This window comes from Heteronotia binoei, chromosome 6 (genome assembly GCF_032191835.1).
Source record: "Heteronotia binoei isolate CCM8104 ecotype False Entrance Well chromosome 6, APGP_CSIRO_Hbin_v1, whole genome shotgun sequence".
In the NCBI taxonomy this organism is placed as follows: Eukaryota; Metazoa; Chordata; class Lepidosauria; order Squamata; family Gekkonidae; genus Heteronotia; species Heteronotia binoei.
The window spans coordinates 62,257,008-62,272,247 of NC_083228.1; the positions used below are offsets into that span (position 1 = coordinate 62,257,008).

The 15,240-nt window shown below is 45.2% G+C and overlaps 1 protein-coding gene across 1 annotated transcript in view; it reads right to left on the reverse strand.

Annotated features, from left to right (window-relative positions):
- Nucleotides 1–15,240, reverse strand: part of ATRNL1 (attractin like 1) — a 1,015,273-nt gene that overhangs the window by 868,169 nt on the left and 131,864 nt on the right. The window contains exon 8 of the mRNA XM_060241568.1: nt 12,271–12,526. Coding sequence (XP_060097551.1) covers nt 12,271–12,526 — 256 coding nt within the window. The remainder of the gene's footprint in view (nt 1–12,270; nt 12,527–15,240) is intronic.

Here is a 15,240-nt window from a genome sequence, read left to right on the forward strand (position 1 = left end):
CCCATCTCTAGATGCTAACCCAACCAAGTTTAGTCTGCTGTGTCCTGTCTCTGTTTTTTGTGGTTAGTAAACAGCTATTGGTGGCATCTCTTTCCTGCAAATTCCACTTCTCTTTGTACGTTCCTTTCATTCAAGAAAAATAAATATTAATTGAATATAAGCTGATATATGTTTCAGTTTGATTTCTACCATCTGGAAGCCTAGAACTGTGTTTATGTTCTTGAGGTGTTATGATCACCTCTGGGTCTGATAGGAGAGCAAAGGAGCTTCCTTTTGCCCTTTCATGCTGTTGTGAGAATTATGGCTTTGGGGAATCTATAAATCTCACAAAGGGAATTGTGTGGATGGTTTTACTAACTTAAACCATAAAGCTTTTCTGGGCTAGTCCACAGGGAAATTTATTTTGCTTTAGGTTAGCAATATCTCATAAACTTTCTAAGAATCTCAATGTGAGTCTCAAGGAGAACATAATATTATTGTTTTGCCTTAGCTGAAGCTTAAGCACTATCTTTGTATCTTAGAAAATTTCTAAGTCTATTCTGGACTAACTTGTTTAATAGCAGGCTTGCGTCTGTTCTCAGAGCCAAAGCGAAGCTTCTTGGGCTTCAAAAAGTAAGTAATAGCATTTTTGGCTCTGATGAGAGTCTGCCTTTTCTTTCTTTCTTGTGAGATAATAACATGCACTTCCCTTTGCTCTCATACTGACATTTAGCCAAAATGCTTCAGGGAAAGATATCTAGGGAATTATAATTACTTGGAAGCTCCTTAAGGCAATCCAAAGGCTTTTACATTGCACATGAAAAACAATTCATGGTGATAATTCTGTTATAGCCCCCCTTTTGAGAAAGTTTGGCTGAAACCTTTATAAGAAAAGTCAATGAGCTTCAAGGAACCTATGTACATCTCTCAGTAGTAGGATCAATTTTCCCACAAGTCATGAGCCTAAAATTAGGGGTCAGTAGACAGAATTGACTCTGGGATAACAACTAAGAATCAGCAACAAATAGAGATGTTGTCATAGAGGCTCAGGCAACAGTTCAGGGGAAGGGAAGTCTGAAGGTTAACATAACCTGATGGATTAATGGATGGATGTTCAAGAGAAACATAACTACATTTAAGGGCAAATTCGAACCCACTCAACTTGCAGTAGCAGTTCAAATTCACTTGACAAATAAAAGTCAATTGAAACTTCAGGCTTAACTGAAAACCAGGAATTCTGAGCTTCTGAAATTGCTGCAGAAAAGACCACCCGACAAATGAAAATTGGTCCAAGTCAATCTCCGGCACTCAATAAATGCAGCTTCAAGGACAGTCACAGTGAGGAGTGCCCCAAAATTCTACATGCTAGCAAAATGCCTGCCATGCAGTGTGTGCACTGGTGGGGGAGAGACCTATGTATTGCATAGAGTTGGGGGTTGACATGTTGAGTAAAACTTTGCATTCCACCCATGTGGGATTTCTGTCAGTGGGGGGTTGGTCAACTCTATGTGAGGAATAGAGAGCAAGGTTTTGCCCCCCAAGTTGAAATAAAGAGGTGAACACAAGAGAGTTGGTAAAACTATGGGCCACTTTATTAAATAACATAACAATGGCAAGGGCAACCAGAACTGCGGATAGGTCAGGACCAGGGGTCTCCACAGACCGCTCCCCTGCCTTTTTTGCAGGCGAGAGACCTGGAGCCCTAGCTGGAGCTGTACACCACAGCTCCAGTCAGGCAGGCCCAGCAGGGAGGCCCGCACCGGAGGTCCCAGTCACCAGACGCGCATCTCAGCAAAAGGCACCCATCCGATCGAGTCTCCAGGACAGTATGCATTCACACACCTTGGGTCACCAATACCCAAAGGTTGATCCTGCCAGACCCCTAACTCCCCAAAAGGGGGAGGCTAACCGGTCCTCCCCAGGCCGCATGGTACCATAAACCCAGTAAAACCTGCCACAACTAAGGCCAAGTCTCTACTTAGCCCTCACTGAAAGGCCCAAGACCAACACAAGCCCTTGAAGATCCCTCAGGAAAAGCATATTACCCTTTTCTGAGAGATTCACCCCATCCCCTCTGTAGAAGTCAGGATATTCCGTAGAAATATCCGGATGGGGCAAATAGTGGCCCAAACCACCCTCCAAAGCCTTACGAATCTCCTTATTTGCCCTATAACGAGCCCTCTCTATACCAGCTGGATTCCGAGCACCGCGCCACACCAAGCGCGGAATCATGGCTGACCAAACTATAACGGTACCAGGCCATCTCTTCCTAATGTACTTGAAATTATCTCGAGCTTGCAAGATCAAAGCCTTGCCTTTAATCAGCCCGAGATCATTCCCCCTCAGGTGAATAATTAAAACCTGAGGAGGAGAGTCCACAAACCCATGAAATAAAAGGGGAAGCAAGCCGGGCCACTGAAGACCCTGGCGCCCCCGCCATTCAACCGTAACTTATTTGCTGAGCCCCAGCTGAGAGCCAACAGCAGTTCTCCGAGCGTGATGTGCCGCCCAAAACACATAACTGTGCCCGCAAATGAGAACTCGGCTCCTCCGGCCAGGAACAACAGCATCTAAAAAGAGAAACAGACAAGTTATAAAACCCAAACCTTAAACTGCCCCAGCTCCTGCCAACAAAGCTAAGAGTGGAGCAAAGGACGAATATAACCTTTATAAGCCCGAGACTGCCAACAGCCAAGGCGCCAAATGGACGAAGCAGAATATCCCAAAGCCGCGGCTGTAGAGGCCGCCCCAATTCTAAAGAAGTGGGTACCAAACCTCACTCCCGACAACCCCAAAAGAGCTAAGGCCCTAGACGTCACTGCCCAAAACTGATGTTTTGCCAGAGGGCTGCCTCCAGAATGACAAAACAACAACCCTTTCCAGCCTCCCCGCACAGCCAAGTAATCAGCCAATGTGGAAACTGGGCAAAGCTCAGCCTCTGAACACGGATCCAACTCCACTACAATCCCAATGCCCAATTGGTTCATCTTGGAACGCCGGATGGTAAGAGCTGCCTTACCCCCTGTTAACCTAACATCCCTAAATGACAACGCCGTACCGGAAACATCGTTCCTGGAGCTTGCCACCAACTCACTGATCCTAAGCACCTCAAAAAAGGCCACCAAAGAGGATGCATGAAACAAAACAGCCTCAAAATGAGACGCACAAACTGCACTCCAAACACCCTTCAAACCCTTAAGCACCCCGGGGGACATAGGAGTCCTGGAGTCCAAACTAGGCCCAACCTCTCTGGACCGCCCCCTCCAGCATCTTTCGAAGACGAAAGTCTGCTGTTTCCTCTTTATAACCTAACGCCTTGCTAGCAAAAGCCAGCACAGACAGGCGTCCTCTGATGGATCACACGGCCAATCCCTTACCTTTTAAAGAAACACAATAATGGAGCAACTGCTCCACCGGGAGAGACCAAACAATGCGATACCCTCAAGTCTTCAAACTGCCACACAGCACGTTCGTAAGACTTCCTGGTGCTAGGCGCCATGGCTAGGCCTATTGCTCTGCAGGCCTTGGCTCTCCAATCATCCTGGGGCATTGGTGCCACGTCTTGATAAGCCTCTGGGGCCAGCTGACGAAACCTCTCCATCTGTTTACAAGAGAGAGCATCAGCCACCCCGTTATTCACCCCAGGAACATGCTTGGCCAAAAACAAAATGTTAAGCCGAAGACAACGCAGAGTTAAAGCCCTCACCAACCTCATCACCCGTTGCGATTTGGATGAAAGGGAATTAATAACATGAACCACCACCACGTTATCACAACAACAATGTATGGTGTGATCAGCCATATCACTTCCCCACAACCAAACCGCAACCAAAATGGGAAAAAACTCTAAAAAAGTGAGATCCCAGCTCAAACCAGCCTGCACCCATGAATCGGGCCAAACCTCCATGCACCAGTGTCCACGGAAGTAAACCCCAAAACCTAATGATCCAGCAGCATCGGACATGACCTGAAGCTCCGCCTCAAGTCCTCCCTCCAAAAAGAAATCCCATTAAAGGATTCCAAAAACTCCTGCCACACCCGCAGGTCTTCCCTCATGCTGCTGGTAACCCTAGTCCTGTGTTGTGGCAAGCGAAGGCCCGCCATAGCATCACAGAACCTGCAAAGAAAAGCCCTACCAAAGTTAAGATGCCCCACCAACTGCTGAAGCTCAAGCAGTGTCACTTTCTCCTATTCCTCAAATCATCCAGCTTCTGAAGGGGTATTGTAGACGATTGTGCCAGGGTGTCCAACTTAATTCCTAAAAATACAAGGCATTGGACCGGGCCCTCAGTTTTCTCCTTGGCCAATGGCACACCCAACTCAGTTGCCAGCTCAATAAAGCCAGACAACAACTGACCGCAACGTCCAGAACCCACAGGACCCACAAACAGCTAGTCATCCAAATAATGGACGACATCTGTAAACCCACTTTTTCGCATTCAGCCCACTCTAAGAATGTGCTGAAACACTCAAAAGCCGCGCATGAGACAGGGCAGCCCATAGGCAACACCCTGTCCATGTAAAATTTACCTGCAAAAGACAACCTAACAGCTCAAAATCATCCGGATGGATAGGGAGAAGGCGAAATGCAGATTTAATATCACATTTAGCCAACTCAGCCCCTGACCACAGCGTCGAACGACACCCACGGCTTGATCGAAGGTAGTATACCTGAGCATAGTTCCTCAGGTATCCCATCATTAACGGAAGAACCCTTTGGGTAAGAAAGGTGGTGAATCAAACGAAATTCACCAGGCGCCTTCTTTGGTACCACCCCTAAAGGGGAAACCCTAAGGTTAGCCACTGGAGGACTAGCAAATGGGCCTAAAATCCTGCCCTCCACAAGCTCCTTGGCAATCTTAGCCTCCACTACATGCTCTAAACCCTTAACTGAACTGAGGTTCCGAGACCAAGTTGGTACCCAAGAACCCTGAAAAGGAATTCTAAAACCTAACATAAAACCGTTCAACAAATATAAACTGTCAGCCCTACGTGGGTACCTACGAAGCCATTGCTCAAGAGTTCCCACCTTTATCGGGCTGGGGCCCTTTTCCAGTTTGGGAAGGACCCGCACCCTGTATTTTCTGACCCTTACGTGGCCGAACTCTTGGACAGTTGCTAAATGAGTATGGGCCGGCACACATGGGGCATTCATGCTTGAAAGTGCAACCTTTCCGACTGCACACCCCTTGTGACCCAAACTCCCAACAAAGCAAGCGGGGTTGAACCGCCTGCCCCCCTGAACTGCGGGAAGATGAAGAAGTAGTAGGAGAAGAAGAAGCCTTAGCCACTAAATGGCTGCTGTCAGTACGGTTGCCCAAATTGGGCCAAGCCGGTGACATAACTTGAAGCCAAAGTTGCTGGTGGATGCGATAAAGTAAAGGGTAGAGTAAAGAAGGGTACAAAGAGTAAAGATACGATAGAGTAAAGAAGGGTACAAAGCGGCCCTCATCCTGAATTCCTCGTCATACTGAATCCAAGCAGGGCCACTGAACCCATGCCCTTTATATATAATATCCATGTACTGGATCAGCGCTGCTGCCCGCCAGGACTGAGCACGCTCTATCACACCAGCATACACGAAAAACCCAGGCAACCAATTGGCCCAGGTCCGATCCACCTTCCTCTTCTTCAACTTCTCCTTATCATCAAGATCTTCCTTGACCTTTTTCTCTAGTTCCCTAAACAAAAGGGAAAAATGTCCACATATTCTTCCTTGAGGATCTTGTCCCTCGTAGCTGGCAACAGGTGGTCTCCCAAAGGCAAGGCAACCTCGCCAAAAGGCATGGCCCCAAACAGGATCACCCCATACGGAGAGGGGAAACCCCAACCCCCAGCTAGAGCAGGAGCTGCACCCTGCTGCCTGGCTCCAGGCCAACTTCTACAAGGACCATACTGGCCATGCGGACAGGCCCAGCTAGCCTGGGACCCCGCCCCCAAAGAGGCAGGAGTGTTAGAACCTACAGCCACATTACCCACACTATTAGAGGCCACAGGGCCGAAAGGCTCCCATGGCCAAACAAGCCCAGAATATGCCGTGGAACCATCACCAGACTTACGTGGCAACCCAGAAGGCACCAAAGCAGTACCTGCTCCGACAACAGGAGAAGAAGACCCGCCCCAGCATCCACACCCACGGCTCCACCAGCACCAGCAGCAGACCTGCCCTCTAGAATGGATAATCTCGTTAGAATGCTAGCTTGCAAAGCCCTTTTTGAAACTCTCCCCTTCTGAGGCACCAAAGAAGGTGGCAACCCTGCCGCCTGTTCCAAAGCCCGCAGCCTCAAAAATATGGCTGCATTTACCTCATCCTCCCCCTCCTCATCTGAAGATTAAGGTGGCAGAGCCCGCTTCTGCACGGGCTTAGGTGCCTTACGCGCTGGCTGCTTCCCCTTAGACTTCCCTGCTCCCTTTTAAATGCACCACAAACCCAGCCGGTACCAATCTCCATAGAGGCAGATGAGCAAGGACCCGACAGCCCCACCTAAAATGGCTGCCCTAATTTTGCACAAAATGTCCGCCCAAAAAACAGCCTCAGGCTGCTGTATCCAGGCAGAAAGATTAAACTCAACATGGCCGCCAGATTACATCCTCAGAGCTGTTGTAACCGGGCAGGAATTAAACTAAAATGGCCACCAAAGAACAACCTCAGGGCCGTTGTATCCAGGCAGAGGACTTAAATTCAAAATGGCCCCTGATGAGAAGAGTCAAACTGAGGGGAGGAATAACAACCCCTGCTATCCTAATTTAATGGCCTAAATAACCTGGAATCCCCTAATGCAAATGCCTGGGTATCAGATCACCCACACAACTGGCAGGTTGAAAATTTTTTTTTAAATACTGGCCATGAAGCTTCAAAGATATTTGGGGGGGGGGGGTTACGAAACCAAAGGATGAGCGGCAAAGGCCCCTAACTTCAAGCCCCCACCGGCCCGGGCACCCAGCCACGCAGCACAAATAACCCCCCAACACCCCTTTTACAAACAAATAACACAGCAAAAGTCTGTGATCCAATGCCGCGATTCCTCAACCCGACGCCAACGATCCCGACGAAGCCGCCGATCCGTCGCACTGGCCGAGAGCTCACACACGCTGCTCTCGCACCAACGATCATTGAGGGACTGAAGGAGAGTGGGCGGAAGCCTCTAGAGGCACGTTACAGCCACGCCCACCTAAAGACGCACCTGAAAGCACGCTCAGGAGACCGCTTTCCCTCCAGGGAGGCAAACCATCCCTGCCAGGCTAGCCGCAAGGCGGCAGGCTGGCAGAGATTCAATTGTCCTCACTAAAAGAATATTCCAAGTGCCATTAACTTATATGAGAGAAAATAAAAAGTGGATACTCACTTGTGAATATTCACTGTGGAAAGGAGAAAGATTAGCCTGCCCCCCACCACCATCTTCAACTCAAATAGCAGTTATTAATCCTTCTAGATCAGGGCTGGCCAAACTGTGACTCAGGAGCCACATCTGGCTCTTTCACACATGTGGTTCTCGAAACCCCCACTGCCCTGTCAGAGACAGCATTTGTCTCTTTAAATCACTTATCCGAGCCAAGTCAGCTTGGAGAATGCATTTAAAGTTAAAGTTGCTTTCTTTCCACTTCTCCCTCTCCCCAGCTATTTGCCTTCCTTCCTTCTTTCCTTCCTTCGTTGCAGCTCTCAAACATCTGATGCTCATGTCTTGCAGCTCTCAAACATCTGATATTTACTCTATGTGGCTCTTACATTATTCATTCATTCATTCATTCATTCATTCATTCATTCATTCATTCATTCATTCAGTTTATACCCTGCTCTTCCCACTGAGGAAGGCTCAAGGCAGGGTATAAATTGGATAAATAAATACATTAAGCAAGTTTGGCCACCCCTGTGCTAGATTATGATACAATCATCAGACAGACAAATATCCTTTCATGGAATTTATTCTCCTACGAAATAATTGGCTTTACAGTAATAGTATCCATCACAATTCATATTTTCTGTTAGGTTTGTGCTTTTAGTTAGGTTCGTGCTTTTGTTTAGTTAGGTTTAGTTAGGTTTTTTTTAGTTTCAAAAAACCAAGGTTGTATTGAGTTACAGATACCATCTGAAATTTTATAGTTTAAAAAATGATCCTACAGCTGCAGGACTGTAGATAAGTGCTGCATGGCAATTCAGGAAAGTTTACTACAAAATGTAGTCAGCTTTAGTGGAAGGAAGGTGTTGAGGTGAAATGAAATGAAACATGAGGATTATCTGTTTAAAAAGAATGAACTACATGGTGTAGACCAGATCCTGAAAATGAAAATTTTGTAAAATAATTCCATGTTTACATAAGTGCCCAATGGCATTTTGTAATAATGCTTACGTGGCTATGATTCCAACAGCAAAATGTGCTCCCTTTTATGAATTCTTCATTAATATTTGATATACAATCTATTACCATTGTAAGGAAACACAGGAAGTTGACATTAATCCTGAATCATAACAACTGCTAACTGAGCAAAATACATTTTTGCCACTATTCAAAGCTTAAAGCTATGAACTGAAGTTTATTAAACTCTCCTCTGTTATATACTGTTTCACAACTCTTTTACAAATAAATTTTCAACATTTTAAAGGAAGTCATAAAATGGAAACAAGTCTTACACTTCAACTGCAGCCGCAGTAGTAAGCTATTCAATAAACAATGAAAATTTCATTTCAGTTCTTAAGTGAAGCAGAAGCCTTCTCTTTTATCTAGCCAGCCATATATCTCACATACAATGAAGTCTGGAATTCTTCCAGGCCTTTAATACTTATAAGTATAATTTTCATAGTGTTAACTATTAATGCACTATGCAATGCCAGAGTATGTTACAATTTTTTCTTTTTGTATTTTGTAATTTATATCATGTCCTTTCATAGCACAGTATACAACAGTTATTTTTGTTTCAGGTTTTATACTACAGCAGTCTGGTGTACAAAGACCATTGGGGAATAGATGGCTTCAATACTGGTTGCCAAGTCTCTTCAGATACAAAGTTTCAGCGGGACTAGAACAAACCCACAGTTTGCGGAACTAGAATAAGCCCACAGGCCCACAGTTTGCCCTGTCGTTTTTAAAGAAGCTATATTTCATGTTAATAACTTGGAAATCTCTGCAACTATACACCATCTCCATTTTAAGGAAGGCTGGTGGAAGAAGTCTATGGGTGTTTTCGCACTCACGTTTTACTGGCGCCACGACCCTCCTGACGCCGGCGAATCTGCATGGATTTCGCACCAGAAGCGCCGGCGCACCCAGAAGCGCCAGCTACTTCCGTCGCTAAGCCAGCGCAAACGTTTTCCTGCATCTTTGCGATTTCCGTTTGCGCTGGCTTAGCGACGGAAGTAGCCGGCGCTTCTGGGTGCGCCGGCGCTTCTGGTGCGAAATCCATGCAGATTCGCCGGCGTCAGGAGGGTCGTGGCGCCAGTAAAAGGTGAGTGCGAAAACGGCCTATGAGACTGCAGATTATCTATGTTGCCATTTTTCATTGTTTAAAGCCTGTTGCTCTTTAACACACATGGAGATACATTAAATAATTTAAATAAATTAAATTACATTGGGAATATTATGGAAGGTGTAATACTTCAAAGCACTTGCTTTGGATCTCGTTACTAGTATTTGTCTCCCCCCCAATCCTATTTTCCCCACCTTTCCCCTTCCTTTGCTTTACATTGTATCCTCTTTACCCTTCCCCCCTTCTTCCTACTCTTTCCAACCCTACAGTTTTACTTCTCAGCTTCTATGTATTCTTCCATCTTGGGTTTCCCATTCCCTTATCTCCATACACTTTCCCCATCCTCATTTGTTCTCCCAGGCCCACCGGAGGTCTTTTTCCTCAGCTAAACTGACAGAAACTGTATAGTGTAAGATTCTAACTACTATTTCAGTCAAAATTAATTGTTAAAACATACAGAAATTTTCTATTATTTAGCAACAAGTCAGACAAAGGCTGGGGGAGGAAAGTGTCAAGTCCAGGCACAGGCAACTACCAATTTTTTTCCCCCAGTTAAACATTACATGTTATGATGAAACATCACAAAAAACAGAGCTACAACAGCAGGAATCTCAGAAGATGCAGTCCAACCACCTATAAAATTCTAACTACTGTCTTAGCACAAATTTGCGTCAAAGAGAAATCATTTACAACTAACTAACAAAGAATGCTGGCACTGGTTTAAGATCATTAAAGATTCCTACACCCAGTTTTAAGAAAATGAAATGAATACCTGGGAACAATAGAAAAAATAAAATTCTTTAGATCTCTGTTTTTATTTCGTAACTAAGATGGCATTAAATTAAAAGCTATATTTTTTCATGCTCCAGCTATCATCTAAGGCATGCTCAGATGTTTACCGAAGAAGATGGTTTTGCATAAAACAAAGCATTCAATTGCTGAGTAAAATTTTTGCTTGTACTCAATGAACAAGGTGATGCTGGAGTGCATCCTGCTGGCTTCTACTGAAACTGCAGGATTCAACATTTCAAGGTGTAGTATAAATAACAATCCAAAACATGTCCAGCACTACCCTTAAAATCAAGCATGATAAATGCTTGGGGGGGAGGGAATATCACAAATAGAATGGATCCTGAAGGTGATGAGGACCAAACCAAACCTGTTACATTCAATGAATTCGGAAACCTCCACTGCGGTATTTGACTTTTGAAATCAGCTGCAAACTAGTAGTATCCCAAATCCCTTTTTAAAGCTTTGCGGCTGTGAGGTTTTTTATGCTTTGGAAATAACTTAATGCCATTAAGTGCCAAGCACATGATATAGAGAGGAGTACATTTGGATGCATTAGCAGCTTTCATAGATTGAAATACATCTACAGTTGGTGAAGAACTCTTGGAAGTCAGCTTTGACAGGCAACAGCCAAGATAGTGTGTGTTTTCTCTTTATTATATTAGCTAAGTGGCACAAAAATGAGAAAGCACAACTCATTTGTGCTTCCACTTTTAGGGTTCCTAGTAGTAAGCAAAGCACAATACAAATTCTTTAGTTCATATTCCAAATTAGTAGTATCAGAAGCTATCTCATAGGTCAATTTACATTATCTTATGTTAACCCAGTCCTTGAGGGGGTTGGTTGGTTTGTTTTACAATCAATACCTCACATATCCACCACAAGCATCAACATCATGAGGCAAGTGCCGGGGCCTCAGGGTCCCAGGAAGGTCTTTGGCAGCCTGTGATCAGCCATCATACAACATTTCTGTTTGCTTCTCTGCCTCTTTTCAACATACTGATAGCGGCAAATGGATTGGTCTGTAATCTCATTTGTGACAGAGTTGTGTTTGTGACAATGTTACTATTCAGTGACAGCAACCAGTGATGCCACCCCAAGGAAGATTATTCAAGTAGCAACAATGGCTAATATTCATAGATATTACCTTTTTGTTTACACAGATAAGTAAATAATTAGCTGCTAGAAGCTGCCAACGTCATTTATTCACCTATCCCTTTATTTCTGGGCAGCATTAAGAACAGGTGCAGACTTTCCCCCCTTCAAAAAACAGGGCTGACAACAGCTACCCAAGGGCAACAACCAAGAGGTCAGGCTAGTGAGCAGCAATACCTAGCTGCTGGGAATGAGCAGCAATAGCACCAAAAAAACAAGACAACAATGCTCACCCGTGTCTCTCTCAAGGTAGTGGCAGCACCTGACAATTTGAAAGGGGCACTCTTGCTGTTGTTGCCGAGAGGGAAAGGAAATGCAAGCAAATGAGGGCAGCTGCTCCTAGTAGCTGCCATACTGCATGCCCCCTTAAGAGAATGGAAACAAGAGTCCCTGCTGCCTGCTTCATGCAGAGAGAGTAAGAAGAAGAGAGGCAGGCCACAGACCAATTAAGAGCATCTTGCCAATCTCCTCTCCACAAAGAAACCCAAGGAATCAGCTCTAGTTATAGTTAGATTTTGCCCAGAAGGGAAAGGTCATGCCTATTTCCATGGGAGTATTGTGCCACTCTTCCCTCTGCCACAGAAAGACAAAAGAAAAGCAAGCTTATTCTGCCTTCATATTTTAAATCTTCCCAATAATCAGTGAAGCCACCTGGATTTGTAAGACTTTGGTTCAAAGAAAAGGGAATGGGGCAAAACAAAATGTATTAAAAGTTGTTTCATTCTCATTCATTTTGTTATTTAGGCATTGCCCCTACTCCGGTATGCATCATATTTATTTACATTTATCAAAAACATTTATAGACCACATTTCCTTCTAAACACAAAGAAATAAGGCCACTTGGGTCAGAATGTTCTGGATATATTAATAAGAAAGTAAACTTACTAATATAATACTCTTGAACACTGCTTGTGTAGCCATATATTACGGAGTAACCAAAAATCACAATCATGACAACATCCTTGCTATCCAACTCCACAATGTGTGCAGAATGGCCTTCAACTGCGTATTGCTGGCCATGAACAAGTACTGCAGGAATTCTGGTAGTCCAGGTCTGACTGGGTATGTTGAAAATCCATAGTTCATCAGTGACATTCCCAGTATTTGTTTCAATTTTGCCTCCATACATGTAAATGTCATCCTGTTGACACACAAGAGACACAGAAAAAGTGAGTAAATGTTAACAAAGAGCAGCAAATATCAGAAGTTAGAGATTGCTGTCCTACATTGAATGGAAACAACAGTAGCTTATTACAATTGTACGTATTTTATATGACACTTCAACATCTAAATCAGATCTACAGACCAGAGTGTGCCTTTTGCCACTGATCATCAGATCCACTGATTTCTATTATAATTCTTCTCCTGTTTAAGGTCTTCAGACTTTATCCCTTACCTATTCTTCCATACAGCAACCAACAGATGGCCCTCAAAACATGATACAATACATTAGGATATGATGCCTCTTAAGCCTTTCCCCAACAGTTGCTTGCATTCTCAACCAATGATCCTTTATTTCTTGCTTTACAACCATGATGTTCTTGCCTTCTAAACTTGTCTTCTAAACAGTTGCTGCTTCCCATATGCTCTATTTATTTATTAAAACATTTATATTCATCCTATCCTCTTGGTTGAAGGTGGTATACAATAATAATGACATTCTCATTGAAAACCAAAGATAAAATCCCTCCTTCCTCCCACCTCAAAAGATGCCTGCCATTTAGAGCACAATTCTAGGGGGGGGGGGGGGCAAAGTGCTTTGGGAGCAAACCATCTCCCACATTGGTGGAAATTGCATTTGCACCCACGTAAGTCCAGTTCTGCCATGCCAGATGGGACTTATGTGGGCATGGGGCTCCCAGAGCACTGCTCCGCCTGAGAGCACCAGCGCCATAGGGCTGCACCCGAGCGGAGGCGTATGTCCGGCAGAGCAAGCCTTGCTGAGTTTCTGTGGCCCCCGGGGAAGGTGTTCTGTGCACATGGCAAGGAGCGTCAGGATGACACAGGGGGTCCCTGGATGGGGGGTGTCTGCTGGACTTGGTGGTCTGTTCACTCCCAGACACACGTTCCAGCTGCTGTCTATGGCAGCGAACTGTGCATCCTGTATGTCTGCACATGCCTCTGCCTGTCTACCTGCCATTGGCAGAGTCTCTAACAGCGGGAGGGTGTGAGGAGATTGACGACCTCTCAGACACAGGCTTTCCACCCCCTCTCCCCGTCGCATGCAATGGGCTGGCCAATTCTGTGGCCCTGCGTGACCCTGACCCCTCTCTGCCTTGGCAGCAGGCCAATGGCGTGGCATGGGAGGAATCACCATGGCAACAGCTTCTCTCTCACTTGTCTGCCCGCGCTCCCCCTCCCCGCATGGCATAACGTCTCCCCTTTGGGAGCCGACTGCGGCTGCCTATGCTAGACCTACGCTCAAGCGCAGCTACATGGTGGTTCTCAGGATTGGGCTGTTAAACCCCAAAAAAGCCCTGGCAATCAGGCAGACTTGCAGTGCTTCCTGAAAATAATTAGGAAGGAGGCACACTCTCACCTTTTCAGGGAGCCTATTCTACAGAGTCAAATCTAAGAAGAGCTTTTACTTTGGCAAGAATGAATGCTCTTCCCTTGGTGGTTTTGGAAGACAGATATATCATACTCAATAGAACATGCAAACACTCATATTCTGAGAGAGAGAGAGAGAGAGAGAGAGAGAGAGAGAAACTTGACTTACTGCCCCCCCTTCCATACAGTCCAGCTGTTAATTAAGGTGACTCAACAGCTCTGGCAAGATGAAAGCCAGACCATTCCTGTAACAACTTGCAGGTTAGAGCTTTACTTTTAGTTCATCAGAGTTGCTGATTTGGGCCAATGCTGGTCCCTTCCTTCCGGCAGACAACAAACTAGCAACTTGAATTGAACTTGGAAACAGACTGGCAGCCAATGAAGCTGTTTCAAAATAGGCAACATAACATGCTTAGTGGCTAGCCCCTGACTAATGTTGGGCTGCCACATTCTGGACCAGTTGTCAATTTTGGGTTGTCTTCAAGGGCAGCCCCATGCAGAGCATGTTGCAGTAATCCAAGTGTGAGTTTACAGAAGCATGAATCAGGGTGGTCAGATCAGCTGAGCCCAGGTAATGAGAAAGTGGGCAAATCAGATGCAGCTGATAGAAGGCACTTTGGGCCATCACACCAGCCTGCATTTCAAACAACAAGGCACAGTCCATGATCACCTCCAAAAGCCAATGTTACTCCATCTAAGACAAGTGGATTCCATCGCTCTAGAATAACAGCCTTTCTGACCAGCACTAGCTCTATCTTCATTTCAGCTTCATTTAGTTCTGCCTTAGCCAGTTCAGAACCAATGCATCCAGAGGCTTGGATAATAAAATATAGAGCTGAGTGTCATCTGCATATTGGTGAAACCCAGCCCCAAAGCTCCAGACATTTTGTGTCCAGTCACACAAAGAAGAGTGAAACCACTGAAGGGCTATACCTTTAACACCCACTCCATATTTAACCTAATAGATAAGAATGAAGTGGTCAACTGCATCAAAGGCTACTGAGAGGTCCTAAAGTATCAATCAGGAACACTGTCTCTTCTCCAATTTCAAAGGTCATCCACCAGTGCAACTAGAACTGTCTCTGTACTATATACAGGCCTAAAGCCAGACTGAAACATGTCAAGGGCAGATGTGTTATTCAGATCTAGAGCTATTCTGCCACCACATGCTCTATCACCTTCCCTAGAAAAGGTAAATTGGAGACTTGCTTGTAATAGGCCACAATGAGAATGGTTCCTGGGCACATGAGGCGGGTCATACACTCCCAAGGATCCTGGCTGCATTCACAGACAGCATAACTAAAA